Source organism: Ruditapes philippinarum, unplaced genomic scaffold (assembly GCF_026571515.1).
Source record: "Ruditapes philippinarum isolate M1 unplaced genomic scaffold, ASM2657151v2 ctg5405_1_1_1_1, whole genome shotgun sequence".
Lineage (NCBI taxonomy): Eukaryota > Metazoa > Mollusca > Bivalvia > Venerida > Veneridae > Ruditapes > Ruditapes philippinarum.
The window spans coordinates 8,431-27,787 of NW_026855729.1; the positions used below are offsets into that span (position 1 = coordinate 8,431).

Below are 19,357 nucleotides of genomic sequence, written 5' to 3' on the forward strand. Positions count from 1 at the left end.
TTATTTCCCTGTTCAATATGATTGGAATATATGTATGTATATGTATGTTTATGTATATATGTATGTATATGAACATATATAGCTCACCATAAACTCCTGCATTACTCGGGCTTGTTTTAACACATGGAATTAACTTGCAAAATTTCAAATGTAATCTCTCGATGTCTTTAGACATTGTAAATCACAAACTTGGCAGACATAACTTATGATAGAACCAACAAAAGTGTCAAATAAATGAATATAAAATCCTCTCGAGGAACAGTGGGGAATTTCAGTTCACAGGCTTTTAATAGTTTACTTGTATTAAACACATTAATATGACCTATACAGAATAAGTGGTACATCTAATACTTAGTCAGAAATGAGCAAATTATCATATGGTAGATATGATTGAACTACAAAATAAACAAAAATATCCCCATCTTCAGCAGTCACTACAACTTTATCTGTATCATATGATACTACATTGTATATATATTACGAAATACTTCTTGATATCACCTTTTTAAATAGTAGCCTTAATCTCCTCCCTAACTTATTTAATAAAAGCCTCGTAGTATAGCTAAATAAGTAAATATAAATATTTGTTTACATTGAAATTAAACAATACAATATTAACTGAGACTTTGTATAAGAGTGTTGTCTTTTTTTCAAACGCTTAAGTTATACAAATTAAGCACGTGTAAGTGGAATAACAGTAATTAAAGGACTTATTTAGTCAAATATGCCCGCTATAAACTCCGTATTCATTAAGGTATATAACCAGAAACCCGTATACAGACCTGGGGATGAGCTTAAGGGTGAATGGACAGTAGATATAGGAGAGCCAATCAGTGTGAAAAACGTCAGCGTATCCTTCCGCGGGGCTACACTCACTCGCTGGGCAAATACCGAATCAAAAGCAGACGACAATATTGGGTTTGAAGACATCACTACGCAAGAAAAAATTGTATTTCCTACCAGCAACAGAAGTAAGTGAATCTTATAAACAAATCTGCACAAACAGACAGACGGACGTAAGCCTCTTTTTGTTGTTGTACACTGTACAACATCTGTATACTATTAGAGGTAATCATACATTGTTAAGGACAATACTGAATTTTATTGGACGAGTACACAGCTCTGAGGCCTATGTTGGAAAAGCCCTAAGGTTTGCAGCTGTGAACGAGTCCAATAGACTCAGTATTGTACTCAACAATGTATATATAATGATCGACCTCTTTATTTCACATCACCAATTTGTAAAGAGACAACTCATTAAATTTAAACATTCAAAATCATCAGTTTTTGTATGATAGTTAATTTACAGTTACTTTGAGTATAAGATGGAATTGATATAGACTTTTTGGACCCTCAAAATGAAAACGAGGCTAGATGGAGTACGACATGGATTGATATGGATGTTTTGGACGCTGAAAATAGAAACGAAGCTTAATTGATAAGATTGCATCCAATAATGATTTAAATTGGAAGATAATATGATGCAAATGCCGGAAATTCATTGGTTTATTTTCGTTAGATGTGAAACTTTAAGGGAGTGGGGATGGGAGAACAAAACATACATATATATCTATTTAGTTTATATTACAGTTGCTTTAATTATGTTACAGCATTTAAACTATATTTTGTAAATCAAGATTCGTTATACATGTATTTAGAGTTTTTCAGTGTCTGTGATTATATTTTAATATATTAATCATATATTGTCTAAATAGTATTATACAATAAAATGTAACTAAAAGGGGAATCTACTGTACCTAGTAAAGTCTCTTTTCTTTTGCATGGACACATGCTTACGTTAATGAATATCGCGTCTATTTATTCTCGGTCTGTTTCATTCATTACAAACTGAAATAGAAATTAATTGATAATAAACACTATATGTAATATATTCATGATTATTATTACTTATTTTTACTCTTTCAGCCGGAGAAACTGTGGAATATCCCGCTGGGAAATATGTTTACAAATTTAGTTTCAAGGTTCCAACTGGAATGCTTCCCTCTACATACGAGGGTAAATATGGAGCAATCAGGTATATAACTATATATACAAGGAACCAGCCTTTTAAGATTTATTTAATTTACCTTAATACAATTCAAAATGGATAATAAAATGTCTATGTGTTCATTTATTAATAATCGCTTATCTTTTACAATTTAGAGATTGTCATTTAATTACGTGTACTGTGAATTCACTTTATTTCGTGGACATGGATTTTCGTGGTTTTGTTAAAAAAAGACAAATTTCGTGGCTTCATGAATTCGTAAATGTGTAGTTGTATGTTCTTGAAATAAGTAAAATACAAATTATGTTATGTCAAAACTTCTGGCAGCTAACAAATAAAAATTGTTTGACCTATCCACGAAAATCATCAACATTAGTGCTCCACGAATAAAAATGATTTTACAGTATATTTAGATTCCAGTTCAAAGAAATAATAATAATAATAATAATAATGATAATAATGATAATAATAATAATAATAATAATAAAAATAATAGTAATGATAATAATAATAGTAATAATAATAATAATTATAATAATAATGATAATAATAATAATAATAATAATAATAATACAAATGTACATATATCAAGAGGTTATAGCAAACATGGATCCTCAGTTTAAAATGTTATAAAAATGTGTTGATTTATTAGTAGGAAGTCCTGGCGAAACTAGATTTCATAATCCAAGAACAAGTATTGGAAAATGTTATCATTGTACCACGTGATCAGTCCAAACTGTATATACCATTAGTATAATTGAAAAAAAACAACAACACAACCTGATATTAAAAAGAAAAATTGAAATAAAAAAAAATGAAATAAAAAAAGAAAAATTGAAAAAAAGATTGAATTAAAAATTGAAATAACATACTGATGTGTAAGCTCTTGCTGTTTCCATGGTTTCTGTAATGGGCATTTATATGTAAAACTATATTTATAGTGATAAATTATGCTAAATTGAAATGGCATGAACATTATTTTTGTAGATATTGGCTAGCGTTTGACATAGAGAGACCAGTGTTGAGGTCACATGTAAGACGCCTGAAAGTTATAACAGTACTAGATGAAATAGATGTCAACATTCCGGAATATTCCGTAAGTTTTGCTTTGCTTTGAAATCACGGATTTATATAATATAAATCCGTGCTGAAATATGCAATATGATAGTCACCAATGTATAGGAGAAAATTCATCTCTCAGAATACAGGTCTTGTAAGTTTTAACTCCCTTTGACTATTTGGAGCGCAGTTGATTGAATTGTGAAATTGTTAAAACATGTTTGTATGTTTTATATGTATATAATTGCATGTCTGTTTACAGATTCGCATGATATTGATATAGTAATAATTTTTTTTTATTAGAAGAAATATCAATATTTACATTTATAACTCATAAAAATTTACTGGTAAAGCAAGTTTCACATTTTTATCTTAATAGTTAACTTAGTAAAGTAAATATTTCATGGAATATTAATAGATGGACAAATTGAAAATACGACATCTTACTAATTGTTATGAAATGTGTAAAATCACATGACGAATCGAAGTTTATATAAACGCTATACTTTTTCAGAAATATGTAGGAAGAAAAACAGAGAAAGTAGTAACTAAGACGCTTGGGTTTGGCAATCAAGGGGTCGTAACTCTGTTTGCACAAACAGACAGAGGTGCTTATTGTTCTGGAGAGAAAATCTACATCAAATGTGAGTATGTCTGACCTAAAGCTGCATGCCTCCAGATGACCTAAAATATGCCAAGAAAATCAAACTTGTGTGAAAAATGTTCTAAGATTTTCAGAAAAGTAAAATGATTCAATATATTAAATAATAATTTTCAGGTTATGTGCGATGAAAGACCGATTTTGCAATATATTTTCACCATATTTTTACTGCGTAACTAATGCAGTAAAGGCTATTTGTGCATGTTTTGACATCTTTTTGGTAATTTACGTGGATTGCGAGTGCCGTTTGCAGTGTGTCAATTATATTCTTTGTTCACTTCAAAATATTTTACATAATACATTTTCAAAATATTCATGAAAATTAGCTTCAATCTGGATGGGTGCTGCTTTAAAACTGCAATATTTTGATATTTAATTCTCGAAACAAAATAAGTGTCAGTCTTTGATACCGATGAAACTTCATACACTCGGCAACTATGTGTTTTCATAAAAGCTAAAATTCATACTTATTTTATGTCGGTAATTAATTTATTTGAATAAATCATCAAAATACAGCACATAGCCAAACCAATCCCAGCCTAGTCGAAACAATTTTAAAATTGGAATTTCTCTGAAAACAGGAATTTCTTAAACTTCTTGTCCGGTCCTAATAAAGAATTGAATGTCATTATCACTAATGAAGTATTTTCCACAAAGGTCATAGATAACTTTGAGCAGAAATAAATTCCGACAAATTACAAAACTATTAAATGAATCTCACAAAAAATATTGAAAACGGACCCAAAAGTTTCTAGAAAGTTAAAAATCCAAAGATTTTTCTAGAGATTCCAACTAAAGAGACCATCTTTCCTTTTCCGGTACCATATGACCTAAATTGTGTTGATGTGTCGTCAAACCAAACAAAACAAAAACCAAATGCTTGAAAATCAATCATAAGAAAGTTGTGATATAGGATAATACACTGTATGTAATTTTTCAGCCCCTAGTGGTTGAGGGGTTGCATTTACGGGTTGAGACATCAGAATTTAACCTTGCATGATCGTAAAAGGCGTAAATCGTAAATGGGTTCAGATTACTGGAGTCTATGCATCTCTTAGCTCCAACAGGTGACTTGGTTTTGATCCCTGTTGTTGCACTAAGTTTGTAACACTCGTGGTTTACTATATTCGGCGCCATATACCTAAATTGTGTTGGTTCGCCGTAAAACCAATTTATACCAAAACCAAATTTCAGACATAGCAGAGAACAAGAGTGACAAAGACTTGGGTATGGTCCGGATGGAACTAATGCAGAAGGTTAAATTCAGAGCGAGCGGCGAGGAGAAATATAAATATCAATGTCTGACCAAAACTTTTGTAGGGGAAATGAAAAAGGTTTGTAGAATAAAAAAGACATCACTAAGCCCGGTACGTTTATTTTTGCTCCGCTATTGTATGATTGTTTTCCAATTGGAACATTTTACAACCAATCGTTTCCGATCTAAATCAAAGTGATTAAAGGTGCATTAACAGAAATCTTAAAAGGTAACCCATTCGGATATAAAGCTGAAAATGTTCAACATTATTACAAAGTATGGCGTATTGATAAAGTCATAGTCCAATTTTGTTACTAAAGGATTTTCCTGCTCTAAATAATGAAAAAAAAAAAGAATTCTAAACAAATGTTGTTGTTGCAATAACGTAAAATGGCATAAATAATAATAATAATAATAATAATAATAATAATAATAATAATAATAATCATCATCATCATCATCATAATAAGAATAATAATCATAATAATAATAATAATAATAATAAAGCAACAACAACAACAACAACAAAAAAAACAACAACAAAAACAACAAACAAAACAACAACAACAACCAAGTTTAGAAGAATAATTTTTTCACTGGCTTTGTTACAGGGTGTTAAACTGACATCGTTAAATGATAAACTTTTCCTGACAGTTCCGGCAGTGCCACCGTCTACACGTCAGAGGTCTAGTCATGTGATCAATGTCCAGTACTATGTCAAGGTGAGATCTCTCTGTTTATTTCTGTATTACTTTCAAAATATTTGAAAGGATCTATGTATTGGATTGCTGATTGCTTATTTTCTCACTTCAGAGTCTTGTACCAGCATTTTTGAATAGAAACTATGCAAATGCTGTGAGTCAGCTGAAACTGTCAATGTTGAATAATGTACAAATATGAGTCTTATTCTTTACAAGTAAAAATACGCAGACAGCAACATAAAACCATTTATTTTCTCACCTTACGTTATACTATATTATAATTATACCCAGCTTCACCAAGTGTTAGCATTCAAGAAGGTAACAAATGCGAAATGTGATTGTAATAGGTGTGGACTTCAACAATAGTCTTACTGTATGGGTCAAATAAAGAATAAAACAAGTTTAATGTTGACGCTTCACATCAAGGACGCCGCCAAATGATGTGAACAGTCAATCAGCATTGAAAATCGTTCTCAATTACAGTTGAATATCCGAAGCACAAATTATTTTTTTCTCCATGTTCTTGGTATGTGCTCATTGTTTAATAATTAAGTTGCATATTTTCGTGAAAAAGTAGAACCTAATGCATAAATTCACAAAGTAATGCCATGTCTGAAATTCTAAAATCTTTTTCTGTTGCGACAAAGACTGAAACATCTGATCGAAGCAAAATAAATTGGATAACAAGTAAAATTGAAATGATTGGTATACTTCAAATGAATTCAAGACAATATGTGCCGAGAATATATCCATTTAAATATTGGTACGAATTGCATAATGTTCGAATTTTTAGGACGAACTGTTCTGCACTGATCTCCTCTTACTGGCCGTAGCGTAACGAGTTTACGGTTGTGGAAAGAACCGCCTCTCTGATAATGGGCGTGGTTTAGGCTTTTTGACTTTTAATTTAATGATTCGACAAGTGATATTGATCAAAGTTGTCATGGTTTCCTTCTGCCCCGACAACGAAGACTAAATGCTAGCATACGGAGCATCATTTTAACTTTTTGCGACAATTTAAGGCGGAGCCGAACTTCAACAGAGGCGGAGCAATTGAAGTTAGTGACACTGCCTCAGTCGTAACCTCTTTTAACGGTTAAGTTTTAGAACGATCGACTATAGACTGGCTCATTGGCACGTTATTTATTATGTAGATAAAATAAGATAATGATAAAAAGAATATGATATTCAAACATGGCATTATCATTTCAGTTAGACGTTTATTCAAATCCCTTATGGCTCCGTGACATGTTGTACATCAGAAAAGCTATTTTTTATTAGACAATTTGAGAACAGTGTAAAAAAAAATACAAAAACAAAAACAAAACAGGTGGATAAGCGGGTTGGTTTCTTTTGAAGATCATGTTACCATTGAAATAAAGAACAAAAATTTCGTTGTTTAAAAATACTATTAATGGCGGTGTGATCTTAACTAGGGTTTCTACTGTAATTATCTTTGCAACTAAAGATATATTTATAATTCAGGTTATCATAGATATCCCGAAGTTAAACGGCGGAGACTCAATGGTCATTCTTCCAATTACCATAGGAACCATTCCACAAGGTCACAAAGCTGTACCGGAGGAGAATGCTTCTGGGGCAAGCAATATACAAGGTATTAGTTATTTAAGATGTATACATGTACAATGTATTATGAATCCAAAAGAACAATTTAGATTATTACACATGAAGCAAATACTAGAGAAAATCCAAAAGAACGCTTCAAATTAGCACATATGAAGCAAATACTAGAGAAAATCCAAAAGAACGCTTCAAATTATCACATATGAAGCAAATACTAGAGAAAATCCAAAAGAACGCTTCAAATTATCACATATGAAGCAAATACTAGAGAAAATCCAAAAGATCGCTTCAAATTATCACATGTGAAGCAAATACTAGAGAAAATCCAAAAGAACGCTTCAAATTATCACATGTGAAGCAAATACTAGAGAAAATTTAAAAGAACGCTTCAAATTATCACATATGATGCAAATTCTAGAGAAAATCCAAAGGAACAATTTAAATCAATCACATATGTACAGTAACGCATGACGTTGTAAAATTATATTGGTGGAAGCCAATTTACCTTCATGTTTAGAAAACTGTTTTGTAAACTTAATACTGATATTCTTGAAGATATTACATATTTATGTCAATGCGTCTGTTGAATTAACAAGAAAATAGGACATATTGTAATAAATAGTAAAAAATTATACGGTTTTGCAATTTAACTTTCATCTTTAGTATATATTGTACGTTATTCAATAGTGTAATTTGCAAAAATGATTGTTTCAACAACAAGTATTATATAAGCCTTATTCTTGGTAATTTGACGTATATCTGATCAAAATAAGAAAAACGGAGAAACAAATGTATTGTAAGTATTACATTCGATAATGGTCATCTTTTCTTGTTACCATAGTGATAGATGCGAGGTCTGCTATCACTTATAGCCAGTGTGTTGATGGATATGAAGATGGTCCCACAGTATGGTCAAAAGATTTCAGTTTCCCAAGGTTTGCTTACGTTCCATTTTGTACATATGTTCCCGATTTCAAACGACCAGTCGTAAAGAAAACCGTTGGTAATAAAGCAGTCACAAAGCCGTCCAATCCAGTGAAAGGAAACACAGCTGGTGAGAATAAACTTCAAAACAAGTCTGTGAGCCCAGCAGTTGAGAATGTTCCACGTCTACAACCATCAGCGCCCCCTTGCGGATTGCATCCGCCATCATACGAGGATGTATTGAGAGAAATGGAAGGGTACCCGGAGCAGGTATAAACTCCTTTGATACTAGAACGTTTCTTATGTTAATGATAAATCGAAAATTAATTGAGTAAATTGTCAGTAACCATAAGATGCTGATATTTTTCAGTTCATAGTTTATAGATTTATTTTAGCTGGCAATGTTTTTAAAATATATTTAAAGTGATAAAATGGCATCATATGATCAATTCCTATAGATTTGTTTTTCTTTATACAGATGCCTGATGAAAACACCGGAAGTCAGGAACAACTTGCAGGTACAAATGAAAGCGAAGCAGAAGATAGTCAGGAAAATATTCCTGGAAATTTCGACCATCAGGCTATTATGATTATTAGATTTTCTGACGTATGTCTTAAAGAATTCAGAACAAACCTTAAACAAAATAGGGACATGCTGGTTGAGAATGGTGGAGAACTTATTGCTCTTGCTCCTCAGGTAAAAGAACTGAAGCAAGCTCATCATTTTACTTGCATGTACATTTGTATTTAAAGCAGCACGTCTCCAGATTCATGTTAAATTTCATGAAAATTTTGATAATGTATTTGACAGTAAAATCTTGTGAGGAGATCAAAGGAAGTTATTTACATATTGAAATTGGCACTTACAATCCATGCAAATAACCAAAAAGAGGTCAAAATGTGCAAAAAAGCCCTTTTCTGCGTTAGTAACGCAGTAGAAATGTGGTGATAGAATACTGCAAAATCAGTCTTAAACGCAAATAATATGTAAACTTTAACATTGATCTTGATTGTTTTTACCTTTCTTGAAATATTAGTACATTTTTCTCAATTTTCATTTTCTTGAAATATTTTGGCTCATCTGGAGGCGTGCAGCTTTAAAACATTAAAACATATGTTTGCTTATTTTTACAAGAAGCCAACAAATTTTGATTTGTCAACATATAACCAGCAATGTTTTCATCATCTTCTTTTAACTTCATGCAAACAATACAAAGGACTTTTTGGTCAATGTTATTCTTATGAATATGTGATAATTAAAGTAATGAACAAGTTCCAGTCACGTGATAGAAATTCTTTATCTGTACACAAAATCTAAAAAAAACATTAACGTTATATTATAGTGTTAAGTTTCGAATCAAAAATATAAGATAGCGTTCTTTAGATATCCCAGCTGTAATTACGTTGAAAATTATGTAATGTATAAATATAAAATTTTGGGTCTCATTTCGTGCGTTTATCTAAATTTTCTCTTAAATGTAATTGCCTTGTTGACGAGTCTTTAATTTCCTTAGTATGAACAGTTCATATGTTTATCGCCTGTTTGGCCTATGGAAAATTCCTTGCGGCCGTAACATATAAAACATTTTCACCAAGGCATTCAAAACACATATTTTCAACGGAATAAAATGACATTTTGTTTTAACAAAAATACGTCTTTTTCAGGTCATAGTCACCAAAGGCACATGGCCAGCCCATACGTCTATAGCAGTTTTAATGTTTAAAACATACGATAGTGGTGCAGAATGGTTCAAGGGTTTCAAGAAATGCTGCGATGCATCGGGTGTAGATATTTTAGACTGTGACATGATAAAGGCATCCGACGAGGATTTTCAAAATGGTAAGATGAAATGTTGCCTCGCGGTACAACATCTAAATATATATGCTGTAATATACATGATAATTGCTCAGAACTTATGAACTGATTATATATTTAAAATGTGTAAATATGGCCTGTTAATACAATGTATAAAGATTTCTGGTCAGAATAGACTGATAGTAGGACATGTTTACTTATTAAAAGCTATATTTCTTGTGACATAAAAGTATTTGCATTACATGGTATGATAACCCCAGCCTAAGAAAAAAATGTACAAAAAACATAGCTTATTTTCTTTCTTTTGTCAGAGAAAAATGTGTTCTCAATGTCTATTGTAAAAGTTCAAGGAGATTTTAAGAGTGAAGAGTTCAAAAATGTTGCAAAAAAAGTAAAAGATGTCATTAAACCGGCAAGATTTGAAATCGGCGGAAGGTTGATAAGTACCGGAAAGGTAGTGAAAAACCTGACTGAGAAAACAATATCGGGAAGCAGTTTTGTCTCAATATTGCAGTGGGATTCTGTACAACAAAACAGCGAGTACAGAGCCGCACTTTTAGGTATGAAGTTTTGATTTATTATAGTAAAATCAGAAGAACGTTATGACCTGAAACTTTCACGTTTTTCTAAATTACTCAAACCATCACGGAATTATATAGAAGATATTTGTTTGTTTGTTTGTGTGTAAGATGAAATTTTATTTCATCCAGTGGGCTTTAAGAACAATATTCTCACGAGTGACGTAGCCACGAGTGAGAATACTGTTTTTAAAGTTCTCGAGATGAAATAAAATTACATCTTACACAACAAACAAACAAATTTTCTTTTTATTTTATGTTTAAAAGCAAGATAAAACGAAATTTCCATAATATTAACGTTAATAATAAAGTCTGTTTTCCCCATTGAGAGTCCAATTTAGTCGGAATTTCTCATTAAAAACAAAAAGGCTTGAGCTGACAAATAAGTCCGACAATCAACGTTAAATGACGGTGATATTATTCATTTTATTAAACAAAATATAAATGATCGCTTGTTTTAATAATAAAAACAAACAATTCTTGTAGGAGAAAAAGTCCAACCAAACATCCATATTTCTGTTACTTACTGCGAATTTATATTAGACCTGGCTTTGTTGAATGTAAGCGGCCGCCATTTTTTAAAGTTGTGTATTTCACGGGATTGTGTTTGATTCAGAGGGAAATCATTTGGATTTGTTAGTCATACACCTTTTTAAAAGAAAGAAAACTTACTTGAGGATTGTAACAGACAAAAATAAGTGTTGACAGATGTGAAAACATTAAAAAAAACCAGCTAGGAAAATGGAAAACTTGGAGGCTCAGGAACGCTGGGTAGTTTACTTTTCTTCGAGCTGATAGCTGTCATTGCTTTTCAATTTTTCATAAAGCATACGGCAGTTATTGCTCGTAGGATACTTTAATATGCCCAAATGTCATCAAGAGCGGTTTTGCATGTGGAAGGAATGTATTTTTCAGACTGTAAAAATGAAACAAAAAAATTTAGAGACGAAATTTGGTGATTGGAATTTGAATGAATAGAAGTTTTCTTCTTTTTATTACTTTTGACATTTAAGTTATTTTTCAATTTCAGCTTTGCTTTTTCTTTAAACAGCCTGACATTGTCAGAATTGTCAGCCAAAATAAAATTGAGGTACCACATGGGGAAAATCTTAAAAAGGTAGTTTCGTCATTGAAAAGTGTGAAATTATATTTTGATAATTTTCACTGTGAAATTTATTATTGCTATTATAAATTAGAATAATTATTCAATAGTGATTTACAATATAGTACAAAATGTCGTGAGGGGAACCCTAGCGCGATGTGACCGACCGAATTATTCTTTATGATTAAATGCAGTTTGTCTTTTTGTTTGGTGTTATTTATTTTATGCTTTTGAGTGGATTACTGATTTATCCGTGAACCTTATATTTGATAATTTCACAGTGAACATTATCAAAATATAATTTTACACTTTCCAATGAAGAGACGACTTTTTAAAGATTTTCCCCATGTGGTATACCTCACTTTTATTTATGCTTACAATTCCAACATATCCAGGACTGTTCAGAGAAGCAAAGCTGGAATGGATAAATAACTTAAATTTCACACAATATCTAAAAGATAAAACTAACGTCATTTAATTCAATTACAGATCACCAAATTCGTATCTACTAACTCCTCTCTACTTTTTGATTTCGTTCATAACAGTCTGATAATTACACTTCCTTCAACATGCAAAACTACTCTTGATGACATTTGGCCATATTTAAGTATCCTACGAGCAGTAACTGTAATGCAATGTGTAAAGGCAATGGCAGTCACCAGCCTTAAGGATAAGTAAACACCCCTGCGTTCGTGAGACAGCCTTTTAAAAAAATCCATGATTTCCAAATTCCTAGTCGCTTCTTGAATGTACATGTATACACATCTGTCAAAAAATAATTTTTGGCAGTAACAATCCACGATTGACAGATGTAAAGTTATCAAATCCAAATGAAATCCCTTCGAATCAAACATATTTTGTTCTTTTCTCGCTTTTAAAAATGGCGGTCGATTGAGATATCTCTGCATGGTGTAACTTTTTCATATTCTAGAACTGTTTGTTTTAATGGTTAAAACAAGCGATCATTCATATTTTTTGTTTAAAATAAATCATATCATCGCCATTTAATGCTAATTTTTGAACTTATTTTTCACCTTAAGACGTTCTGTATTTATGAGAAATCCGTCTGAAATTGAGGCTTCCAGAGGGGATTTTAAAATTCAAGTTAATTTGAGGAAATTTTATTTAATCAAACTTGTATTTAAGCATAGAATAAAATGAACATTTGTCTGTTTGTTGTGTAAGATGTAATTTTTATTTTATCATGTGGACTTTAAAAACAGTATTCTCACTCTTGGCTACGCGACTTGTGATAATACTATTTTTTTTAAAGCTCACTCGATGAAATCTCACACACACAAACAAACAAATATCCTCTATATCTTTTATTCATAATTGTATAGTCTCAGACAAGAGAAGTACTTTGCATAAGTACAACTCAGCGATGATACAATACCAAATTCAATTTGTAAGGAAATAACATCTTAATAATAAGTTGCTTTGTAGATAAGTATGGCAAAGATATCACAGATTTAAAAGGACTATGAGATAAAACAGTCAATGCGAAAATTTATAGAGGTTGACACGCAATGCTTGATTTCCTGGTCTGTATGAGCTTTAATAGGATGGTATTTGCACGTACATGTGATGATCGTGTTATATTAACAAGCTAAATCGAAAAGTTTAAATGATAACAAATGACAACAATTTCTGACACACCGAGCATTGTATGTTTAACATCAACCGTATACATTATGCCATCATGCACGCGATGATATATTTTGTTTGCTTTCATTGTTTTCAGAAAAATACAAAGACATAATTGATTCTCTTAGGAAATTTTATTCGACTGAAATTCTGGTGCTATTCCAAACTGAGAACACGTGTTACATGCAGCACGAGACAGGTGATGTCAGCTACTAATTCTCGTTTAATTGGTACATTAATAGGATAAACACAGGGCAATTAAATGAAAACATATTACCTATGTAAGGACGTACAAATTAGGAGTGTGAATATCTTGTTATAACTTATAAAGTACGTAAATGATTATAATAAAATTGTAGACACACGTCCTATGTATTCGTTTTATTATACAATATTAAAATTAAAATTGTGGAATGAAGGTGTGTTTTTATTCTTTATAGAAATATAAACTGTACTGTACAGGCCTCAAAAACACAATGCGCAAAATGCTTCATATTCACTACATATTTTCTATTGTTTGTAATCAGTTGGAACTTTCAGTTTCCTAAACGATACGTTGATTTGATAGAATTTTTGCTGCTAGAATGTTAGGGTATCATGCTGGTCTTTTTATTTGATTGGACTTTACATAACACCGATGGGGCGTCCGTGGCCGAGTGGTTAAGGTCGTTGACTTCAAACCACTTGCCCCTCACCGCTGTTGGTTCGAATCCTGACAGGGACTTTGGATTCTTACATGTGAGGAAGCTATCCAGCTAGCTTACGGAACGTCGGTGGTTCTACTCAGGTGCCCGTTCGTGCCTGAAATAATGCACGGAAGGGCACCTGAGGTCTTCCTCCACCAGTAAAGCTGGAACGTCGCGATATGACCTATACTGTGTCGATGTGACGTAAAACCCAACACAAACCCAAAACAACAACAACAACATAACACCGACACAGCTTTACTGGTGGAGGAAGACCTCAGGTGCCCTTCCGGTCATTATTTCAGGCACGAACGGGCACCTGAGTAGAATAACTTTAGATAACTTAGATAAGGGCTTTGGCTCTTTCATTTTCAAGAGAAAATCCTCCAAATTGACACAAAATTGAATCCGCAACGGAATCAGACAAATGGTGATTGAACGGACCGGTTGGCTCGGGAAAATGGTGCTTTTTTCCGAAAATTTATACAATTTATATACGGAAAGAACAAATCGTCTGTCCATAAAACGTACACGCCACGTGGAAATCTCCCGAAAAGATTACTTTGGTGAGGGCTTTGGTCCTCTTATAATGCAAGGAAGACCGGGAGACCCTCAAAACAGATACAAAATCAAATGTGCAACGGAATCAGACAAATGGTGTTTAAATGGTTGGCTCGAGAAAATGGTGCTTTTCACCAAAAATCATATACAGAAAGAACAAATCGCCAGTACAAAAATGCGACCATGCCACGCGGAAACCTCTCTTACAAATTTCTTGGATCGGGGCTTTGGTCCGCTTATGGTGCAAAGCAGATGCCCAAAATGATACAAAATAGAATACGCAACGCAACGCAACGCAATCAGACGAATGGTGCTTTTTAGTACAGAAAGAACAAATCGCTAGTTAAAACGACCATGATACGTGGAGACCTGACGGACATACTTCTTAGATCTTGGCTTTGGTCGTCGTCTGGTGCAAAGTAGACGCTCCAAATTGATACAAAATCGAATCCGATACTTAATGAGTCAAACGGTATTTTAAGGGATGGCTCGAGAAAATTGTGCTTTTTTTCAAAAATTTATATACAGAGAGAACAAATCGCCGTCAAAAACAAAACAAAAACAAAAAAACACGACCATGCCACGCGAAAACCTCACGGACATATTTCTTGGATCAAGGCTATGTTCCTCTTATGGTGCAAAAAAGACGCTCCAAATTATATTCGGACCTAGCCATTCACTGACCGCCTGTGTGTCAATTTGCAATAAGTAGTGACAAATTCCAACGTCGTCATTAAAATTTATTCAAAATGTTTTTTTTTTTGTCTTTTATTTTTATAAAACACATTATACACTTTTTGTATGTTTATCTCACGCGCACAAACCCTGATTTTAATATGTACTTTATCTTTTACGCCGTGACTTGGATATAAGAAAAATAAAAAAAAATTAATCATGGAAAAAACGATTTTTGAACATTTTCATAAATCATTTTCTTCACGTGTAATTTTACAGTGGTGGGCATGAGAGGAGATAGTATTAATGGCGTTCTGTTCACTCCACATTTATAACTTCCTAAAACCGTCAATCTATCATGGTAATTTTCGAAAATTAATGATGATAGTACGCGTTGAAGTTGTTTCGAACATATTTTAACATGCATTCTAACGTTTAAAGGGTTTCAAAAACTGCTGTGATGAGTCGGGTGTAGAGATATTAGACTGTGACATGATAAAGGCATCCGACGAGGATTTTCAGAATGGTAAGATAAATGTCGCTTTACAGTAGGCCTACACCGTCTAAAATATGATCTTTCATTGAAATTTTCAGAGTTAAAAAGCAAACAATTAGAAGCACATGTTATATTTCGCATCACCTAAATGAATTCACCACAAAAAGCATGCAAAATTCACAAACACTTTCACATATGAAGGGCATCAAGATAGAATGTAAGTCGCATCATTTCATTTTTAGAATTTTCAACTTACACGAATAATTTCCCTTTTAAAAGAAGTGAGTATAAAATGTAATAACTTACTAATAAAATAATTTATGAATTATACCTTCTTAGCCTTTCTATAAAGTTGAATTCATAACTTCTAGTTAAACAAAATAAAAGTGACTAAAACTGGACATAGACTGTCATTCAATAACTCGAAATATCTTATGAAAAGTTTTATTCAAACTTTGTCCATTGCAAGTAAAATATTAAACACGGTTACCATTGTTAAGTAAGAGATACATAACGAGTTATACTTCAAAATTGTCTTTTTGAAGATTCTTTATGACAAAAACAATTTGTCTGAGGCGAAGCCGAACAAAATTTTATTGGTTTTATTTTCTAGCGAACCGTCTTTAAACTACACTTTGCTTTTACGACAATTAGATGTAAAAAATTTATATAAGGTATTTTTCATGTCGTAGATGTTACGACATCCTCATTATGTCCTCACAGCTATCAAAGCGTTGCTATGGAGCTACCATTGCGTCCTTTTGCGTTCAGGTGTGTTTGTTAGCAACTGGCAGCGTACTGCAAGCAGTGCGTGCAAACAATAATAATATAAACTCTATAGGTATGCGATAGAACACCACTGCAGGTCATCTTTGTCTCCATGGAAAATATCACATACCTTTCGTACTTTCACGGTGCACTGGAAAATTTTCACAACGTTCTTCCAATGTAGTGGATTGAATGTTGTCTAGAAAAACCAATGGTATACTGACAATTATTCTTCAACCAACTCCATTTAATTTGGTGCACTTTTCTAGTGGAAGACTTTGAAATTATTCTTCACTACTCCCATTCCTGTTTACCCCTGGACAAGTCTTCGTGGAAGTTAACACTTGCTGAATAACTATATATTGTAAGCTGGGCTCTAGTCAAATAAACAACTACACTGCAGTCAGATTTACTATTTCTTATCAATTGTTTGACAAAAAGTAAAAAGATCAGGATTGAATTTTATCGTCTTATACAAGTGTTTTTGATCTTTTTGCAATTGTATTTGACAAAATTATGGAAAACAATTGTAAATTCATAGTCAAGACATGTTATGCTGTAATATATATTATAATTGCACAGAACAAATGAACTGATCGATATATTAAAATGTGAAAAGTTTGTTTGTTAAAATAGCAGGAAATGTTATTAGAATAGTATTAGTTGTGACGTTTTAAAAGTATTTGCATTGCATTGTATGATAACCTCAGACTTACATTTTAAAAAACGTAGCTTGGAATATTTTCTTTCTTTCGTTAGAGAATAATGTGTTCTCGATGTCTATTGTAAGAGTTCAAGGAGATATGAAGAGTGAAGAGTTCAAAAAAGTTTCCAAAAAGGTAAAAGATGTCATTAAACCGGCAAGATTTGAAATCGGCGGAAGGTTGATAAGTACCGGAAAGGTAGTGAAAAACCTGACTGAGAAAACAATATCGGGAAGCAGTTTTGTCTCAATATTGCAGTGGGATTCTGTACAACAAAACAGCGAGTACAGAGCCGCACTCCTAGGTATGAAGTTTTGATTTATTATAGTAAAATCAGAAGAACGTTATGGCCTGAAACTTTCACGCTTTTCTAAATTACTCAAACCATCACGGCATTATATTAGAATAATTATTCAATAGTGATTTACAATGTAGTACAAAATGTCGTGAGGGGAACCCTAGCGCGATTTGACCGACCGAATAGTACTTTATGATTAAATACTAATTTTCTTTTTATTTGGTGTTATTGACGTTATTGCACAGCACTTCGTGTAGAACATGACATGATTGACATTTTGGAATATAAAAAGACTGTTGATGACAAGTCTGTTTCTATGTCAATCCTAGCTCCCTGTAGTTTCAAACAACACATTCAAATTAAATCAGTTCCACCACAATTTGATCTACTTTGTTGCCAATTTTCAGGAGCTAAATATTAAAAAATATTTCATATTTATTTTATGCTTTTGAGTACTGATTTATCCGTGAAAGTTATATTTGATAATTTTATAGTGAATATGATCAAAATATAATTTCACAATATCCAATGGAAAGGCTACTTTTTAAAGAATTCCCCCCATGTGGTACCTCACTTTTATTTATGCTTACAATCGCAACATATTCAGGACTGTTCAGAGAAGCAAAGCTGAAATTGATAAATAACTTAAATTTCACACATTATCAAAAAGATAAAACTCACTTAAATCAATTCAATTACATGTCTACTGACTCCTCTCTAGTTTTGAATTTGTTTATAACAGTCTAATAATTACACTTCCTCTACTCTTGATGACATTTGGCCGTATTTAAGTATCCTACGATCAATGTGCAAAGGCAATGGCAGTCACCAGCCCGAAGGATAAGTTAACAACCATGCCTTTCAAAAAAATCCAAGCGATTAAAACAAGCGATCATTCATATTGTTTGTTTAAAATAAATCACATCATCGCCATTTAATGCTAATTTTTGAACTTATTTTTCAGCTTAAGACTTCATGTATTTATGAGAAATCCGTCTGAAATTGAGGCTTCCAGTGGGGATTTTAATATTCAAGTTAATTTGAGGAAATTTCACTTTAACTTGTATTTAAGCATAGAATAAAATGAACAACAGTACTCTCACTCCTGGCTGCGCCACTTATGAGAATACTATTTTTATAAGCTCACTCGATGAAATAAAAATTCATCTTACACACACAAACAAACATATCTCATTTATATATTTTATTCAAAATTGTATAGTCTTATACAAGAGAAGTAGTTTGCATAAGTGCAACTCAGCGATGATACAATACCAAATACAATTTGAAAGGAAATAACATTTAAATAATAAGTTGCCTTGTAGATAAGATATCACAGATTTATAAGGATTTTGAGATAAAACAGTCAATGTGAAAATTAATAGAGGTTGACACGTAATCTATATGAGCTTTAATTAGATGGTATTTGCACGTGCATGTGATGATCGCGTTATATTAACACTAAATATTAAGCTAAATCGAAACGTTTAAATGATAACAACGATTTCTGCCACACCGAGCATTGTATGTTTAACAGCAACTGTATACATAGATCATCATGCACGCGATGATATATTTTGTTTGCTTTCATTGTTTTCAGGAAAATTCAAAGACATAATTGATTCTCTGAGGAAATTTTATATGACTGAAATTCTGGTGTTATTCCAAACTGAGAACACGTGTTACATGCAGCTCGAGACAGGTGATTCAAGATATTAATTCTCGTTTTAATTGGTAAATTAATAGGATAAACACAGGGCAATTCAATGAAAACATATTACCTACGTAAGGGTGTACAAATTAGGAGTGTGAATATCTTGTTATAACATATATA

General features: G+C 32.3%; 1 protein-coding gene across 1 annotated transcript; it reads left to right on the top strand.

Moving 5' to 3' along the window:
* The first annotated feature begins 522 nt into the window (after window positions 1-522).
* Window positions 523-13,753, top strand: LOC132744240 (uncharacterized). The gene is made up of 12 exons (XM_060732891.1): window positions 523-971; window positions 1,927-2,035; window positions 2,996-3,104; window positions 3,582-3,711; window positions 4,923-5,062; window positions 5,595-5,705; window positions 7,170-7,299; window positions 8,110-8,462; window positions 8,671-8,889; window positions 9,858-10,032; window positions 10,320-10,568; window positions 13,433-13,753. The coding sequence occupies exons 1-12, from the start codon at window positions 725-727 to the stop codon at window positions 13,549-13,551; spliced, it is 2,091 nt and encodes a 696-aa protein (XP_060588874.1). The 5' UTR covers window positions 523-724; the 3' UTR covers window positions 13,552-13,753.
* Window positions 13,754-19,357: the final 5,604 nt, after the last annotated feature.

What these genes read in the sequence shown, in the direction of transcription:
- LOC132744240 (XM_060732891.1), top strand. Translation starts at nt 725, where the DNA reads ATGCCCGCTATAAACTCCGTATTCATTAAGGTATATAACCAGAAACCC. An exon ending in GGTAAATATGGAGCAATCAG is followed by an intron (nt 2,036 to 2,995) that starts GTATATAACTAT and finishes TTATTTTTGTAG; the next exon opens with ATATTGGCTAGCGTTTGACA. An exon ending in GTACAGAGCCGCACTTTTAG is followed by an intron (nt 10,569 to 13,432) that starts GTATGAAGTTTT and finishes CATTGTTTTCAG; the next exon opens with AAAAATACAAAGACATAATT.